Genomic DNA, 19919 nt, shown 5'->3' on the forward strand with positions numbered 1-19919 from the left:
GGAGGTTATGTTTTTGCCAGCGTTTGTCTGTTTGTTTGTCTCTTAGCAACATAACTCAAAAAGTTATGGACCGATTTTGATGAAATTTTCAGGATTTGTTGGAAATGTGAAAAGGAAGAACTGTTTTCATTTTGGGGGTGATCCGGAAGAAATCCTGGATTCTGGATCACTTTGAAATTTTAGTTAACATTGTGGTAAATGGGGCCAAAAATTTTGTTTCTCAATATCTCGATTAATTATTGACCAAACCCCATGAAATTTGACTCAGGGATGGACAGTGGGATCCTCTTTCATATTCCAAAGGCTGATCCGGATCTGATCCAGAAGACTGATTTTATCACAGTTTATATAAAAAATGGGGGTAGTCCTTGGCGGAGGTCTGCACTCTCTGAGTGCTTTTCTAAACTAAATTATCATTACTGTTTTACTTTATCTCCATTTGATTTTAGCTCTCCATTTTGATTTTTATGATAACCTTTAGGAGCTTTATGTTAATGTTTTTGTTTTTATGTTTATGTTTAAATGGTTGTATATATGGATGAAACAATGGGATGGGGTGGGGGGGTTGCTCTCGTTTTTAATTATTGTATTGTAATTTTTCTGTTGCATGTGAAGCACTTTGTGCTACATTTCAAATTTATGAAAAGTGCTATACAAATAAAGTTTGATTGATTGATTGATTGATCCTTCAAAAAAAAAAAAGGAATCAACCAAAGTTTTCGTGACCCTCCTGCTGAAGACCTCTGCCATACACCATAGTATGCACCATAGTATTTTTAGATATACTGTATACACATGTCAAAACAAGAATCACTTGGCATCAGCTCAAATAGAAAAACAAGTGTTGTAGTTCAGCTGTTGGGGCCGTCCCGTAAAAGATGATGCCGTGAGATCCTTCAGGAAACTCTCCGCAGAGGGTCGGCCATGTTTGTACTGTACGCATTCTCAGAAAACTACTTCCAATCTAGACTTATTAACTATCACCCACTTCCCTCATCCAATGTGTTATGTTCAAAGTACAAATATTTTAAGTATCCCTGCACCCACTTCATCATAATCTCTTTCTCGCTGACCCATTTCTGTGTCGGGGCAGTCCGCGGGGGGCACAGGGGACAAGGACAAAGCCCATAGAACAGGTGAGGAACTTTGAGGGAGGGGTCAGGACAGCTGCAGGGGACTAAAGGGGCATGTCTGTCACTCACCATATGTTCCCCGCAACCCCAAAATAAAACACAGGAGCCAAATACACAACATTCCTTTACAGACAAAGTAACGCGGGAGATTACAGTGAAAAGATGTTCACAATTTGAAAAAAAATGTATGAATGTATGAATGTGTTTTGCACCTATCACTAATTTTGACTTTTGTTTGACTCTTTTAACTCTTTCCATCATTACAGAATAGAAAATGATTTGAAATTAAACAATTGCGTTATTCGTAAACCTCAAAACATCCCAGAAAATAATTAGATATGTAATTTATTTTATTTAGGGATGTAACAGTAACTGAAATATCGTGATATCTTATCGTCAGAAGTCTCACAATAATATCGAGAGCTGTCACAATATATCGAATTACACGTTTCTTTGCTTAAATGCATTGTTTTTTAGTAGGAACGGCTAATAAACATGGGGAACTACATATCCCATGATTCATTTCAGCGTAGATAACATGGAGGAATATGTTTTTTACTTGAATTCTTGGGATTATGACAGAATACTTTGCACCAAAATCTTGTCAAGGTATTTTAAAAGCAAATATCGCAATAATCGTTCGTGGGGCATTTTATATAATTGTGAGAATCACCAACAAAGAAAATCTCCATTGTGTCACCAACATTTGTAGAAAAAAGCTACTTACTAGGGATGTAACAATAACCGAAATATCGTGATATTGTATCGTCAGAAGTCTCACAATAATATCGTGGGCTGTCACAATATATTGAGTTACAAGTTCCTTTGCATACAACATGAAGAAATATGTTTTTTACTTGAATTCTTGGGATTATATTGGTAATACTTCACACCAAAATCTTGTCAAAGTATTTTAAAAGCAAAAAAGTGTCCTATCTAGAATTACATTTGCCACGCCAAAATATCGCAGTAAATATCGTATCGTGAGATGCATATCGTGATAATATCGTATCGAGAGATTTGGATATCATTACATCCCTAGTAATTTAATAATAATTATCTTTTATTCTGTTAAAGGTGCACTATGTAACTTTTTGGTTGGGAGGCCATCAGCTGTTTGTTTCTACAGAGACGTCATTGCTCTCCCTGGAATGTTCCACAGTATGACATTAAACACCTTTACCTTGCATTTATTCAATCACAGGTGGTTTTACAGTTCAAAAACACCTAGAAAAACAAACATTTTGACTGTCGCATCTCCACAAATCTGACCTGTAACTTGGTCCGGTTGGTCTCCATGAAGATAGAAAGGTTTAATACTTTTAAACATTCCAGACAAAGCAATAACATGTCTGTGAAGAAAAGCATGTGCAGAAAAGTTACTTTAATGTACTTGCAAATCATTACCTACTATTCTGTTTCATAGTTTAATTTCCATTAAGAATTATTTAGGTTCAGTAACTAGCTATTTAATTAACTCTCTGGAGATAGGAGTTATGGTTTGGGTATTAGGTAAGAATAGCAATATGACTTAAAGAACTTTTTACTTTATTTGAGTGCATTATGTAACGAAAGTACTGTATTTTTAAAAATGTAAGTAAAAATGTGAATTTGATAACTCTGTTCTTCTGCTGGTCGGCTGCATGTCTGTAATGAAATGTGAAAATTGGGGATGAATAAAAGTAAAGCTGATTCTGAAGTAAATAAGTAAGAAAAAGTAAGTAAGTCAATAAGTCAGTAAGTAAGTAAGAAAGAAAGGATGAAAGATCAAGCTACATAAGAACTAGAAGGTGGGAACTAGAAAATAACAAAGATAACTCATTTCACATGTGAGCCAGAAAACATGGATGAATGAACAAATGTTAACTAATTAGCTAATTAGCTTTAAATTAGTAAATAAAAAAACAAAAAAATAGGCTAACCCAAGACTTTCATCTTCTAATTGACAAGTAATATGATCCACCAATGGATTATGTGTGCATTTCTTAATTCAAGTGATGTTGGATTTAGTTTCTTATTTTAAGTTCAAGGAATTGTTGTTTTTCTTATTCTAGATCAGGGGTGTCAAACTCATTTTGGTCCGGGGGCCGTATTCAATCTACTTTGATCTCAAAGGGGCCGGATCAGAAAACTCATGTCATATAAACCACAGAGAAACACAAATCTATTACAGAAATCTGTTTTAATTAATGAACTCTTTCTTTTACAAAATATTATAATATCATGAACAACCTGAAACTTTAAGAAAAATGCAATTTCAACACAATATTTTAACATGAACTTGTATGCAAATAGGAATAAGTCAATTTTTCTTGGAAAATCCTGCACTTGGCTCCACTTTTCTCATTTTTGACATTTTTCTGATGAGGGTGTCACGGTCAACAGTCAAAACGATCGTCCTTTAAGAGCGTTTGGAAAGAGACAAGTCTTCATTTGTGCTGCTCTGGTGGGAGGGGCCACGTACAGAGACGCTGGAGACGCTGCTATGATAAGCACCGCAGAAAATTACCAATATTTTAATAGAAAATATAATTAAAATATTTTAGTAGAAAATCAGCCGAGGGCCAGATTAAAGGTCTTGGAGGGCCGGATCTGGCCCCCGGGCCTTATGTTTGACACCTGTGTTCTAGATGTAACAAATGGTATTTTCATATTTTAAGTACAAAAAATCTTGTTCCATTGGTTGAAATTTTCTCAAATCATGATAAAAATCTCTTATTTAAAGTCATGTTAACTTGGGTAGGTTTTAGTTTTTGCAGTGTAAGCCTGAATTATTCTTAAAGGTGCATTGTGTAACTTTTCTGGTGGAGGGTCTGTCAAATGCTTGTGTCCATGGAGATGTTATTGCTTTGTCTGGAATGTTTCACAGTATGGCATTAAACTTCACAGAGGCCAAACCAGACCAAGTTACAGGTCAAATCTGTGGAGAGGCGACCCCACTCACAGTCACAGTGCCTGTTTTCCTAAGTGTTTTTGAGCTATAAACCATCTATAATGTAAAAAATATATATAAGGTAAAGCTGATTAATGTCATACTGTGGAATATTCCAGGCAGAGTGATGACATATCCATAGAAACAAGCAGGTGATGGATTCCCAACCAAAAAGTTACTAATACTAATAATTAAAATATAGCAAAAGTTACATTCAGACTTGTTTGGTTAAATAAATGTATAAAAATGTAAACACAAAACTTCCAAAACTCAAATCATCAGATAAATCAAAAAAATCAGTGTGTAAAGGCCTGATACTGAAGTCATCATGTGTCACTATCAGAGTCCATTTTCCACGAGCTCTTCCAGTTCCTCTCATAGAGCTATTCTTACCCTGCGTCTGCGTCCTATCCCCCACAGGCTTATCTCAGCTATGTACCCCTCTCTCTCACACACACACACACACGAACGCACAAACACACACACACTGACGCACACACACACACTGACGCACACACACACACTGACGCACACACACACGCACAAACACCCCCAACATCAATCTAACGAAGCTACAACACCATCTGACCCTATAGTGTGGATGCATACAAAATACTATGTCAAGAGGTGCTCCAGTTTAGTGTTGGAAGAACTTTAGTTACAGAATATCGGGCTGTTGGTCGATTAATCGGTCAGTGGTGTCTTAGTCCAGTGTTTCCCAAACTTTTTTCTTTTTTCCTTCACAACCCAAGTCAATAGAAATTATTGGTAAATCACAAAATAACAGTGGATTTGACCATTATTGAACATTAATGAGGATATTTTATTGTTGACTGAGTGATCGTGTCTCTGAACAACTAGTATTACTCAAGTTTTAAACAGTGAAAAACAGTCATTGAAGCAGCAATAAAATGTCTCCAATTTAGACATTAAATGTAGCCGGTTGTTTTTCTTTTCAACATACAATTGAAGCAGCAATATTGGAACAAAATAGTCAATAAAATAATTACAAAAAGATTAGAAATTAAAGCCGCAAGCGGCGTCGAATGGCCCTCGTCCGCCGCGCCCGCGAACGCCGCGCCCGCAAACACCATACCCTAAACGACGTGTCCGCAAACTCTGTGCCTGCAAACGGCAAAATGACATAGTACGCCTTTAGATGTTCTTTGCGCCCCCTGCTGGCCAACCTTGAAAAATTCCCATGTCAGTAATATATGTTTTTTTCTTCTAGTCATTAACAGAATTGAATTCCCAAATTTGGTACAAATCCGACAATGTTGACGTTTCATGTCAATGGTAGGGGGCGCTATAGTGTTCACTTTTCATATGTTTTATAGTGTATTATATTCAGGCTGAGATCACACATTAGTGATTCAAATTTCAGGACGATCGGACTAAGTCTGTGGAACAGGAGCAAATAATGGAGCAATAGGCCATGTCGGGACTCGGGCCTAATTATACAAAAAATGTCTTAACATTTTAACCTACATTCAGATCGTGACAAGGTGACCCCCCAAAAAATCTCTTGCGACCCACCTGAGGGTTGCAACCCAGTCTTTGGGAAACAATGTCTTAGTCGACAAAATGTGTTTTAGTCGGCTAGTAAAGTTTACTTTATTTAGAATACAAGGCTTTATATGGGAAAACAGCAGAAAGGAGAAGCTAGTGACAATTTGGTATTTTTTGGTATTTAAAAAAAAATATATTAAACTCGTCTGTCTTTATATTATACATTATTTGATAGTACACCTCCTGTAGTAGTAGTAGTAGTAGTAGTAGATGTAATAGTAGTTCTTTAGTCAACCAAGAATTTTTTTACTTGACTAAAATTTCATTACATGGTCAAATCAGAGTACTGCATTCTGAATACTTGGTACTTTCACGTTGAGCTGCATTATGTCATACTGTAATGAAAGCGACATATAGTGTTAAAATTGATTACATTTTGTTATGATTTGACCTATTACTAATGGAACAGAAAGACAAAAAAGAGCACAGAGACTAATACTGTGCAGTTTGAAGCCTAAATACTGGGGTGTATTTCTCTGATTTTAGAAAAAAAAATTTCAGAATACCAATGAAAGAGTAACTGTAACTAAATACAGTTAGAGATGGGACAATAAACAATAATATCATTTATCGTGATAAAAAGGGTAAGCAATAATAGTTCGTGGGGCATTTTATATTACCGTAAGAATCGCCAACAAAGAAAATCTCCACTGTATGTACATGTGTAGAAAAAGCTACTTACTAGGGACTTACCAAAATATTGTGATATTGTATCATCAAAAGTAATATCATGGGCTGTCACAATATATCGAATTACAAGTTCCTTTGCTTAAATTCATGGTTTTATAGAAGAAGCAGCTCTTGAACATCAAAAACTACATATCCCATGATTCATTTCAGCACAAACAACATGAAGAAATATGTTTTTTACTTGAATTCTTGGGATTATGATGGAAATAATTCACACCAAAATCTTGTCAAGGTATTTTAAAAGCAAAAGTGTCCCATCTACAATTATATCAGCCTCTTCAAATAAATATCGTACGGTGAGATGCATATCATGATAATATCGTACAGAGAGATTTACTTACCCATCATGATCTGGTTCTTTTCACTTATAAGTACAATTGTATAAAAGCTGTTTAAACATAGAACTTATTAATAACATTAAAATTATAATTATTAATATCCATAACATTTTTAAACAGTCAGCAACTTTAATTATCGTGATATAATTGTTAATTGCAATTATTCTGGCCAGAATAATCATGAAACCAAATTTCAATATCGTCCCATGTCTAAACACAGTTACTCAAAATCAGCCTTTTATGTATTTTATGTATTTTTGGTTCATGTATTTAGTTACTTCCCAACACCAAATATATGTTAGAGTTACTTTTATATTTGCAGTTATGTAAGCCCTGGTCCAAATGTGAAAATCTGTGAGATCATTGCTCGTCTTCAAAATAGATTTTCCCATTACTGGACACATTCTGAAATGTCAACGAGTATAAAAGTGGACTGAGTATTTTTATAACTGCATCAACTCTTGGTTAAGTTTAGTGTCTCACTGTAGGACTAAGGCTTAAGGTTGGCTCACTGCCGGACTAAGGCAAAAATACTACTTTCTGGATATTGTAAAACTGTATAAAGATGTGAATATGTTTGAGCAGGGGAATCAAACTCAAATTCACAGAGGCCAAAATTAAAAACTGGGACTAAGTCGTGGGCCAAATTAAATATTTACTGAAAAATTTCAACAACATCTGCATGTTTTCTCTTCTTTTGAGATATGTAATGTAAAACCTTTTCTTATTAAAATAAATGTTTAATAATAGTTTTGCTTAAACATTCAATCCAGAATAAGCAAAATATAAAATAAAAAAAACATTTTAAATAAATAATGTCTCTATAGTCTAGTCTAGTCTGTAGCCGGTGGGCAGCTCTAATACATATTTGATATGATCTCGTGGGCCAAATATAATTATATCACGGTCCAAATTTGGCCCCCAGGCCTGAGTTTGAAATGTCTGTGTTCAGTGTTGGGGAGTAACAGATTACATGTACCAAAGTTACGTAATCAGAGTACAAATTATGAGTAACTGTATTCAGTTACAGTTACTGTTTCAGTGAGAGGTAATTGGATTACAGTTACTTTGTTGAAATAAATGGATTACACGGCGGTAATTTTCAGTTTTCACATTTTGGGATAAACCAGGACTAAAACTAGGACTAGACTAGAACTAAACCAGGACCTAAACCAGAACTAAACTAGGACTAAACTAGGATTAAACCAGAACTAAACTGGGACTAAACTAGGACTAAACCAGGACTAAAACCAAAACTAAACTAGGACTAAACTAGAACTAAACTAGGACTAAACTAACTAAAAAGCATGACAATATCAAATAATCCAAAATATTCAGATTACGTTACTCACTTTAAGTAATTTAATGGATTATGTTACAAACTACATTTTGGTGTGTGTAATATGTAATCTGTAATCATTTTAAAAGTCACCTTCCCATCACTGTCTGAGTTAGAGGGTACAATATTTCTATAATTAATTTTAAATGTAAGTTTATTTTATTTTCACACAACAAAAATGCAACAAAGATAACTTGAATTAATAAATAAATGTTAATAAATGAACTAGAGCAACTGACAAAAGCTTTAAATCGTAAAGTAAAAAGCAACAATTAAGACTAGGCCTGTCACAATAACAATTTTTGAGATGCCACATATTTCTACGAAAAATACCAAGATAAACAATAATACTGATGGGTAATTTAAAGGGCTTAGATTACGCTTTTTCTGATCTATATTATAATGTTGTTTCTTCATCAAAAATATACTGTATCTGGAATGTATGTGTCGTGTTTTGTTTCATTCACACACGTTTAACACACAAACTCTGCATATTTAAGATGAAACTTAAACTCCATGCACCTTCACTGGAACCGTTTGGATAATTTCAGTCCTGGAATTGCCCATCTCTACTGAACTAAAGATAAAAACTACCACTTCATGACATCACAAGGTGGAGCAGAGTATTTTGAGCTTTGGAAATGTAGACAGAGTAATAATAAAGAGTTACTCAAACATGTGTGAATGAAACAAAACACAACTCCAGATCTGTTTTTGATAATAATTTCATAATAACATTCTAACACGTCTTAACCCTCTCCAGGCAGGCGTTGCAGATTTGCAACAGCTAAATTCCAATTACCTACTTACTCCACATCCATATTTTATGAGCTTTTTTTACTCAGGAGACTTTTCTCCCATCCGTGCTGATAAACATGGACGATGCAGACTGTGCAAGAATGGCTACACGCAAACAACCTGCCAGAAGTGCAAAATACTTTTTTTGTTTACAAAGGATAAAAAAGTCAGGATTGTATATTACTACCCCATATTATAATTTTCCCCAAATATCAGATTTTTCCTGATACTAAAAATTAATTTGAGCCTGAGAGGGTTAAAGCTCACACAAGTCAGTTTTGTGTAATATAGGACCTTTACGTAAAGTCACACTGATACAATATCCCTACAGCAGAACAATGGACCAAACCATTAATAAAACATGACCTACGATCAATTATTAGTAGCACGAAAACACAGGTAGTTAGTTAGAATCATTAATCAGAAGTAAATGTGACATCATATAACGAATATTGATGACTTCAGCTGCAAAGTATAAACTGAACTTTAAATGTCAATTATCATGACCGGCCTAGATTTGACTTAAAAGTGGATTGTGTACGTTTTCTGGTGGAGGGTCCGTCAAACACTATTCTCCTTTGAAATGTTATTGCTTTGTCTGGAATGTTCCACAGTATGGCATTAAACCTTTCTATCTTCATGGAGACCAAACCAGACCAAGTTACAGGTCAGATCTATGTCAGACTTCTTGTTTTTCTACACAGCAAAAAGTGGAGTGTTAAAATTGACTCTCACAGAATCAACTTTAACATTTTCTTAGAGTTTATATGAGTCCAATCTGTTCTAGAGTTAATTTAACATTTTTGGAAATGTTAATTAAGTAACACTGGACCAAAGTTCCTGTTTAACCCCGAAATCCAGATTTATATTAATGTTTTGAGAGTAAACAAATAACACTTTGTACGGTTCCTGATTTAGCTAAACAACACACAGAGGTGTTTTATTTTATTTATACTTTATTTGAGTTCATTTAAGATGAAATTGTGTACAAAACTGGTTCAAACTGGTCTTCTCTCACAAGAGTTTGAAGTGGTGAATGGGAGGAGCCAAATTAACACTAAGGAAAGTTGAATTAACACTAGAGGAAGATGAATTAACCTCAACCACATCAACTCTGGCAAATAACCCCAACTCGAACCCACATTTAACTTTCAGACAGTTAAAATAACACTTTTGGTGTTAAAAACAACTGAAATATTTTACCCTAAAATTTTAACCCTCCAGTTTTTGCTGTGTAGGTACTTTTGAGCTATAAACCCACCTGTAATTGAATAAATGTAAAGTAGAAGTGTTTAAGCAATGAAAAGTTACACAATACACCTTTAAATAACGCAATTTAATACAAATTTTTGAAAATATTACAGGAGACATCTTAACCGCGCATCCATAAACACCTCAAAGCTTCTCTCAAAGCTCCGGACGATCTTGTTTCTCTCCGTACAGCTCCGTTTACAAACACACAAACCACAAGTCTGACCGTCAAACCTCAGCTGCCAATTAACAGCTGCAGCCTCCATTCAATCCACGCACTCCAGTTACTCCTGAGTCTGTAACATCCACACATCCATCTGCACGGGTCACGGTAAGGTCACCGACCCGGCAACCTCCCCGAGAAGTGGTGTCGGACTCACTATGTTTACACTGTATTGATTAAAGGTGCGCTGCGTAGTTTTTCCAGATGGAGAGGCCGTCACCTGCGTCTCAACATGGAAACTGTGATCTATTTATCTATCGATTTCAGTAACCAGACAAGGCAAAGTAATTGTGCTTTAGAGAATAAGAAATTACATTAAAGTTACAATAAAAACAAGTCAAAACATAAATAATCACCACAAAATTAAAGCGAGAGAAAGAAAAGAGTACGGAAATGTCTTGGAAATTGTATTTTTTTTATATTTATTGTGATTTTCAGCCAAGCGTGATGTATGAATTAATTATTTATGGAATAAAACCATTCTGCTGTGTGTAATTGTGTTTTTATATGTGTTTATTGTTTATAGTGTGAATAAATTAAATGAGAAATGTAGGACCAGCATCTAAAATCTGCAAAACAAATTGATCTGCCTAACCTAATGTTGCCTGAAATGTTCCACAGTTACACTTACATGCATTTATTACATGTATTTAGTTCTTTATTACTATTATTTATTACATTTATTTAAGTTACATGTCAGATCTGTGGAGAGGCGAGCCCACTCACAGTAAGAATGCAAGTTTTTAGGTCAATAAAAACCCATGTTATTGAGTAAATGCAAGATGGATATGTTTAATGCCATTCTGGGACATTCTAGACCAGGTGTCTCCAGCCTGTAGCTCGGGAGTCACCTGTAGCTCTCCGCTCCCTCGCCAAGGGATTTCGGAATTACACGTATTGTGCTGAATAACTCAAATTGGACTGATTAAAGAGCGTAAATGTGTCATTTTGATGAAGCATATAAACATCTAACTGTGAACCATCTGAGGTCGTGGCTCTTAAATTTATTCAGTTTCTTGTGACCACTAAAATGAGGAGCTCTTTGGCATTTTCATTTTGTAAAAGTAGCTCACTCGATGGAAGAAAAGGGTTGGAGAAAGGTGCGCTAAACAAAACAATAACAAGCAAGTGACCGACCCTTGACCAGAAAAGTTACACAGTGCACCTTTAAGACGTCTAACCGATTTTGTCATCAAACAATCACTACTAACAGTTAATTAATTTGGTTTAAGCCAGTACTTCTTGGCTGTCTTAGATAATTTTGACCTACTATAAAAATTTGAGACACTTTGTTACACGACACAGCACAAAAACTGCAGTAAAATAAAAAAGTAAGAAAATATGAAATGCCTCAATAAAACCATTTAACTACAATATTGAAATACGCTTAGTAAAATTAAGACATAAGTAAGTGAAATGTCTTTTAAGCACCACTAACTAAACTAAACATAGACTTAAAGGTGCACTGCGTAACTTTTCCTGCTTGTCTCCATGGATTTATTAATTCTCTGACTGGAAATTTGCGCAGTATAGCATTAAAAATCAACCTAGCTTTTATTTCATTATGGGTCTTTTAACAGGAAATACCTTGAACACATGGATTCTCAGTGTTACCGGGGTCGCCTCTTCACAGATCCGACCTGTTACTTGGCCTGCTATAGCAACAGCATTTCCATAGATACAAACAAAGCAACCTTCTACCAGTAAAGTTACGCAGTGCACCTTTAAGACTTCAAGATTTGGTTACTTTGAATCAGAAAACCATTACAAAAAGATGGTACGAAAAACACCCAAGACCTCAAATCCAACTATTAAACTAGAATATTAAACTACGCTTTGAATAAAATGAAGAAACCATTAGAAATTCTCATCTTGCACATGTATTGAAACGTCTTTCAAGCAACTAAATTAAACACAGACTTCAGTATTTGGCACCATCCATTAAGAATCCAGTGGGGGTTAATTATAGGCTTAATTTAGGCCAGTATTCTCTTTATATATGGATCAGTAATGCCACTTTCCGTTTTTATACGTCTCAGAAAGTACCACGTTTTTCCAGCTTATGTTATATTAACTAAATTTCCATTGTTAAATTACGAAACTTGACAACTTTCAGTGTTTTGTTGCTTAGAAAATGACATATATAACCACAAATCCATGGACATTTTTGCTTTGAATAAGTGAAATTCTGATGTTATTTGTTCGGTACTGCACAGGTGTCACGTTTATATGAAGTTTAAACTGCTGACACTATAAAAATGTTAGTTTCACCGAAGAAAGAGAAAGTTTAAGCTGCTTTTTTTAGTTTGAAAAGATCGAAACATGAGTTATCGACAGTAAGACTTGTTCTGATACAGCTCCAGATCGTTCTAAAGCTTCAGGATTGGTTCATTTCTGTCCTGTGAATGGGACTTTTTCAGTATCGATACCTGCTCAAGAAAGGATCCAGCTTCGATATTAGTTTTAGTATCGATTAGTATTAGACTTACACGTACATTTAGACTAACTTTATTGATCCACAAGGGAAAATATTTGGACACAGTGGCTCACAAATCACAATATAATACAATAACAAAAAAAAAAAGTGTGATAAATTCAAAGTAAGTAGCAAAAATAGTAAGAGACTGGGGTCAAATATGGCATAATTTTACAGTGTCGTATCTGATTTTCTATACTTTTGACAACCCAAGACTGTCATTTCCCTCGTGGATCAATAAAGCTTGCCAAATTTTGAGTAAAAGTTCATTTTTTATACAGTTTGTGGTCCATACCTTGGCCACTTGTAGAGGTTTTTGCTGCTCCGCTCCTCCTTGCAGCCTGAAACCCCAAGGAGCACCACCGGACAGCGTCACCACGATCTCCTCCGCCACCATGACGAAATCGGTCCGGCAACCTCGCAGAGACACCCCCGACTTCACTTCCCCGCTGCTGCTGCTGCTGCTGCTTCTTCTTCTCCGTCTGAGCTCTTCGCCAAATCCCTCATGGGTCTTTGGGCTGGCGGTCGGTGGTTGGTTGGTTTTGTGGTCGGTGGTTGGGGTACGGGCGGGGTTAGGGTCGTTCTTTCTCGCTTTCTTTCGAAGCACTCAGGCCTGGAATGCTGCACGGTCGACTGCAGTCATCCTCTTGTCTCCACACTTGCCTTGTCACTTCAACACTCAGCACATGGGATGCTTCGCTGATATACGTTCCTGAAATAGACCTCTTTTTGACACCCCCATGCCCCCGTCACCCGCCGAACTGCCCCCACCCACCCAGGGCAGAGAGGGCAGGAGGGAGGGAGGGAGGAGGGGGGCAGCCAGGCTCAAGCGTACACTGCAAAAAATAAAATCTATCTACGGTAGTTCAGATTACTTGAGTTAAGAAAGTTTTATCATGATTTGAGTCAATTTCGCTGGACAAGTAAAATTATCTCAGCTCGATTCATCAGCCGGTTTAACTTTGTAGAAACCGTCTGGCCTCGCAGCGTTAGAATTCGTTCACTCGACGATAGGTTGGTACTTTTTTAATTTAACCAATCGCCACTATTTGCTGCTAATGGGGATAACTGGTGTATTAAGCTTTTCCCAAATTAATGTGTGGTCCCTAAACTAAAGTGTCACTGAAATTAGGATAAATTCCCAATTACAGCAAATATTGAGGCCAAAAAATATTGTATTGTGGTGACATACTGCAAAAACATACACACAAACATAGTTAAAATTTTAAAAAAAAAGTTGTAAGATAGTCTGAAAAGAAGAAAACGTTTTCAGGAGCCTGTGATTAATACAAGCGTTGATGGTCCTGTTTAGGAGTTTGGTTTTCAACAAACAGGTGGCTTTTGACAATCAGCTGGTTTCACTTCGTGGAAACTGTCTGGCCTCGCAGCATTAGGATTCGTTCGCTCGACAGTAGGCGGGTACTTTTTTTATTTAAACAATCGCTGCTATTTGGTCGTGATGTATGTAATGCGCCAAATCCCGTAGGAAGAAGGACAATAACGTCTTTCCTCTTGATATAAAATTCACCAAACATTCTCTTTAAATCCTTGATCTCGGGAATCGTTGCCCACCCAGAATATATGGCTCTTCGCTGATTGGCTAGTGCCCGATCTTACACTTCTGGGGTTTTTGCGAACCGTCTAGTGTATTCCGATTCCTGACCTAGTCGCTGGAGAGAAATGAAATTGAGCGAAGGCACTAGGTGGCGCCAGCCTGGCTAAAATTATCTACCAATGAAACAAGACTTTTTCTTAAAGGTGCACCATGTAACTTTTCGAATGGGGTCCATAATTTTCCTGTTTCTGTGGAGATGGCATTGCTCTGCCTGGAATGTTCCACAGTATGACATTAAACAGATCAACCTTACATTTATTCAATTACAGGTGGTTTTAGAGCTCAAAAATACCTAGAAAAACAGACATTCTGACTGTGAGCGGGGTCGCCTCTCCACAGATCTGACCTGTAACTTGGCCTGGTTTGGTCTTTTCTCCATGGAGATGTTATTGCTTTGTCTGGAATGTTTCACAGTATGGCATTAAACCTGTCTATCTTCACGGAGACCAAACGAAACCAAGTTACAGGTCAGATCTGTGGAGAGGCGACCCCACTCACAGTCAGAATGCCACTTTTTTTCGTTGTTGTTAAGGTATTTTTGAGCAATAAAACCACCCGTAATTTAATAAATGTAAGGTAGAGCTGTTTAATGTCATACTGTGGAACATTCCAGGCAGAGCAATGACATCTCCATAGAAACAAACAACAACAAAAAGTTACATAGTGCACCTTTACGATAAGAAAAACAACAACTCTTTACACTATGACCCCCTTGTATGAAGCTGTGATTTAAATTTTTTATTACTTATTTTCCTATTTTATTTTGACTTGTACATATACATTTATACTCTTATTCTTATTTACTTAGTCTTTTTTATTTAAAGACAACAGAATATAACATTAAAAAACACAACAAACAACATTTAACAAATTACAATATCAGCATAAAACAAAACACAAAAACATAAAGCAACACCCACAACAAATACAAAAAAAAAAACAAAAAAAAAAAAAACTGACACCTGATTTACTTATTTTGAATTTATTATTACCATTTTTTTCTCTCTCTCTCTTTCTTATTATATTATATTGTGATGTCTGTGTCCAAATAATTTCCTTTGTGGATCAATAAAGTTTTGTTTAAGTCTTTAAATAAAAAAAAAAACAAAATCTAATGTTGCTTGAATTAAGAAAAAACACTTATTCCATTGGTAGATCATTTTATTTGTCAGGCTGAATCTACTCAAATAAAGTAAAGTGTCCTTAGTTTAAGTCATTTTAACTCACCTAGATGTTGTTTTTTGCAGTGTAGGCGAGCGAGGCACACCAGACGTCGAGGGGCATAGAGGGCAGCAGGTGTGAGGGGGAAGTATTTGAAGTATCTGGACAGAAGCTTCAAAAGATTAAGAAATGTTATTGAGAGACAAAAGCTGAGTTCATAGTTGTTGATAAGATAGCTCGTAATAGAACCGTTTGATTGTTTAAAATAGAACGTGCCAGTTTAATCGCCGAACCGAAAATGAACCGTGGCAAAAAAGCCAACCAGCCAAACGAACCGAGAAAGTTATCAGAGTTTAAAGCTGCACTGCGGAACATTTCCAGTGGAGGGTCCGTCACCTGCTCGTCTCCATGGAAATTGCTTATTATTGCTTTGTCCGTAGTGTTCCACAGTATAAATTAAACCTACTTATCATGAGGGAGCAGCAGGTTACAGCACTGCGCCACATTACAAGTCAGATCTGTGGAGAGGCGCCCCTATTCACAGAAGGAATTATTGTATTTTTGAGCAATAGAAACACACGTAATGAATAAATTGTAGATAGATATGTTTAAAGTCATACCATGGAACACTGGAGACAAGTAGTAACATGTCCATGGAGACAAGCATGTAGCGAAACCTCCACCAGAAAAGTTACACAGTGCACCTTTAACTACTGCGTATAGTAAATAGTGCTGTCATGCGATTAAAAAAATTGAGAGATTAATTAATTATGATCTGTAATTAATTAATCTAATTAATCTCATTTTAATCTCACCTAAAAATTGCTGAGAAAAGCTTCAATTTGAGGTATTTTCATTTAAATTCATTATTACATTATTGTGGCAGATCAAAAGACTGATATAGATTTAAAAAAAGTGACTTTATAAAGTCATTTATTGTTTAACAAATCTCCCCAAATTGGCTGTTGAGCCCAAGTCTCCATGAATAAGAAACTGTTTGTTGTAAAGTAGCAAAGATGAGAAAATCTGAACATAATAACTTTTGTCTACTTAAAGACAATAAAAAGTCCAGTCTTTCCTTAACCATATTAAAAATATTATTGATAGAGAAATGCTTTATATATGAGATCACTGGTTTTAGTCCTTGTTTTAGTCCTGGTTTAGACCTGGAATGGATTAATCCTGTTTTAGTCCTGGTGTTAGTTCTGGTTTAGTCCTGGTTTATTCCTGGTTTAGACCTGGTTTTAGTTCTGGTTTTAGTTCTGGTTTAGTTCTGGTTTAGTCCTGGTTTAGTCCTGGTTTAGACCTGGTTTTAGTTCTGGTTTAGTCCTGGTTTAGTCCTGGTTTAGTCCTGGTTTAGTCCTGGACTGGATTAGTCCTGGTTTTAGTCTTGGTGTTAGTTCTGGTTTAGAGGCACAGGAGGAAGCGCGGTTTACGCCGCGTACGCGAGAAAACACGATCCACACAAGGCGCACGGGAGCACGTCGGTGTCCACGCAGTGTCTACGGAAGGAAACGTGGTCCGCGCGTTCTCAGGTTAATGACGATGATGAAGGTGTGTGTGTGTGTTTGTGTGTGTTTGTGTTTGTGTGTGTGTGTGTGTGTGTGTTTGTGTGTGTTTGTGTTTGTGTGTGTTTGTGTGTTTGTGTATAGGACAGTAGTGCAGACATCATGAGCCTATGCAGGTTGTTTTCACCAGTGACATTTAAGTTGTAGGCGATTTTATATTTGTTATTTTCTTTTATATTTCACATCGGGAGAATAATTTCCAAGACACAAATGTGTTTTTACCTGTGCACTGCTGCCTCTGTTCTACTGGCTCTTCCACCTCGTCCATTGTGTGACTGACGTTTACATCGCTCTTACTGCGCGCGTTTTGTGTGGGTTTCCGGCAATGAGTGGAATTACCGAAATAAAAAAAATTATAAATGTGTTTTTTGTGTTTGTGTTGTTGTTCCAACAACACATAAAAACAGGTTTTATAATAAAGCAACTCACATACAGAAACAGTAAAGTTAGAGATTAAAAATGAGATTAACACGATTAAAAAACATAACGCGCTAAATATGACTGTAATTAATTAATCGCAATTAACGCGATAATTTGACACCCCTAATAGTAAATATGATTCTTGATCCAAGATGGCAATATCTTTTTATAAACAGGCTGGACAAACTGCCTTCTGTTTGCTAATAAAACTTGCAAAGGCGATCCAAGGCCTGGGACAATAATAACAAGGCACAACAAACAAATCAATAATCAATACAATATTTGCTTTTCAGTTTCTAATTGATGAAAAATAGTAAATAGTAGGCCTAAAACGCACTGCATTAAAGGTGAACCTTGTAACTTTTTGGTTAAGAGTGTGTCACCCTTTTGTTTTTATGGAGATGTCATTGTTTTGCTTGGAATGGTCCACAGTATGACATTACACAGCTCCTCCTTACATGTATTCAATTACAGGTGGTTTTATAGCGCAAAAATATCTAGAAAAACAGGCATTCTGACTGTGAGCGGGATCGCCTCTCCACAGATCTGACCTGTAACTTGTTTGTCTTGTTAGTCTTGTTTGGTTTCCATGAAGAGAGAAAAGTTTAATACCATACTGTGAAAGATTCTAGACAAAGCAATAACATCTCCATAAAGAAAAGCATTTGGCAGACCTTCACCAGAAAGTTACATAATACACCTTTAAAGAAGATATAAGGAGAAATTCAATGTGCCAACTGAACGTTTATTTAGGTCAAACTGTAAATGATTCCTCTTGTCTTTTAGGACCTTTTAGTATCCTTTTCCAGCTTTCTTACCAGTCCAGAGTTGGTTGGCTCATAGTTGCTCTCAAGATGTGTATAGAATCCCTCAGTCATCCAAGGAAGAACCCATGGGAAAAGAGAAATTAAATTTGTCAATTGGTCAAAACGTGGGCATGAACAAATCAATAATCAATACAATATTTGCATTTCAATGTGCAACCAATCTTAAATAGTTAGTATGCCTTTGCTACATTAGTAAAAGAAGATGGAGATGACGGAGCAACAAAGTGAGTTTTCCCTCCAATTTTTTGCTTAAAGGTTGTATAGAGGATTTTTTAAGGGAAAAGAAATACAGACACAGTCCTTTTTCAAATGTCGTGCATGCGTGACACCACCTTCCTCTCCAGTCAGAAACACCTCCTCCTCCCGCCTCTTTACTCTAGAAATCACGTTTGTTTACAGCCAGTGCGCGTTCAGAATTACTGTTGAAGTGACCTGTCTAGAAATAATTTAGTGACCGACGCGTCAGTTTTTAGACCCTTCGTCTGCTTCGTTTGCGTAATCACTGGAAGAGATCTCCAAGAATCACCTCAGTTTGGCTTTGCTCCTTTTCCCCTTCTCTTCTTCTTTCAGCGACCTCAAAAATGGACTTTCTTTTGCGGCGAACTGGTCGTGGATTCTCATCCGCCATCGGTACAAACTTTGTACGAACTGCGAGGAAGCGACAGTTTGAAAAACCCGCCAAGAACCGCCGCATAAACCACAAAATCCCCGCACGCCGACGAGTCAGTTATACTAGAAACGTAAGAAGTTTGATTGACGATCTAACAGCCAATAGAAAATGAGGGAGCCTCGTTTTGTATTTGCTGATGTTTATCTGGCGTCACTACGTCCACAGTTGATAGATTTTCATTCTTTTTTTTTTTTGGTCATCATAATTACAAAGCTGCTGCGTCTCTGTAATGGTGTTTTAAACTTTCACTGACAATTTGAAACAAAAAAATAATTCCTCCATACAACCTTTAAGAGGCAAAAGTCTAAAAGTTGAGGTACATGATGTAAATATCAAGGAAACATGTCCGTATTAGACCAGGAATATATTTAAATTCAATATTCTATTAGGTTTACCAGACACGGTGAGGTTGGGATGGTTGGTATAAATAAAATTGTGAAAAGAGTGAGTTATATTGTCCATTCTCGACTCACTTTGGCTCAGTATATTAGTTTAATCTGTCAATGTCTTTTTTTGCCTTAAGGTCAAGCATGGATTTTCTGTATTTTAGCTACACAAATATAAAATATATAAATATAAAATTCCCCTCTTTATTGTTGGCGGATGTCAAATTGGTCAAAAATAGGATGACCAGATGTCCCTATTTACACACGACAGTCCCAGTTTTGAGCCCTGTGTATCCTGTCTCAGCAGATTCATCCAAAACCAGGGATTTGTCCCAATTTTATACAAAAAATGTTCCAGGTGTCCCTATTTTTACCAATCTGAAGCCTGTCAACTGTAAAGAGGAGCATAAAGTGTAACTTGTTTTGGTAAAATACAGAAAAGCTGCTTAAAAATGACCAAAACACAAAGAAAATGTGACTATACTGATTCACATTTTAGTCATGAATGGGCCGAGTCCAGAAC

General features: G+C 36.3%; 1 protein-coding gene across 1 annotated transcript in view; it reads right to left on the reverse strand.

The window, feature by feature from the left end:
• LOC110159512 (synaptopodin 2-like protein) overlaps positions 1–13146 on the reverse strand; it is a 38053-nt gene extending 24907 nt beyond the window's left edge. The window contains exon 1 of the mRNA XM_020924070.2: positions 13045–13146. Within this exon, the coding sequence (XP_020779729.2) occupies positions 13045–13146 (102 nt within the window). The remainder of the gene's footprint in view (positions 1–13044) is intronic.
• Positions 13147–19919: the final 6773 nt, after the last annotated feature.

Source organism: Boleophthalmus pectinirostris, unplaced genomic scaffold (assembly GCF_026225935.1).
Source record: "Boleophthalmus pectinirostris isolate CB_2022bp ecotype Guang Dong unplaced genomic scaffold, ASM2622593v1 HiC_scaffold_14, whole genome shotgun sequence".
NCBI classification, from domain to species: domain Eukaryota; kingdom Metazoa; phylum Chordata; class Actinopteri; order Gobiiformes; family Gobiidae; genus Boleophthalmus; species Boleophthalmus pectinirostris.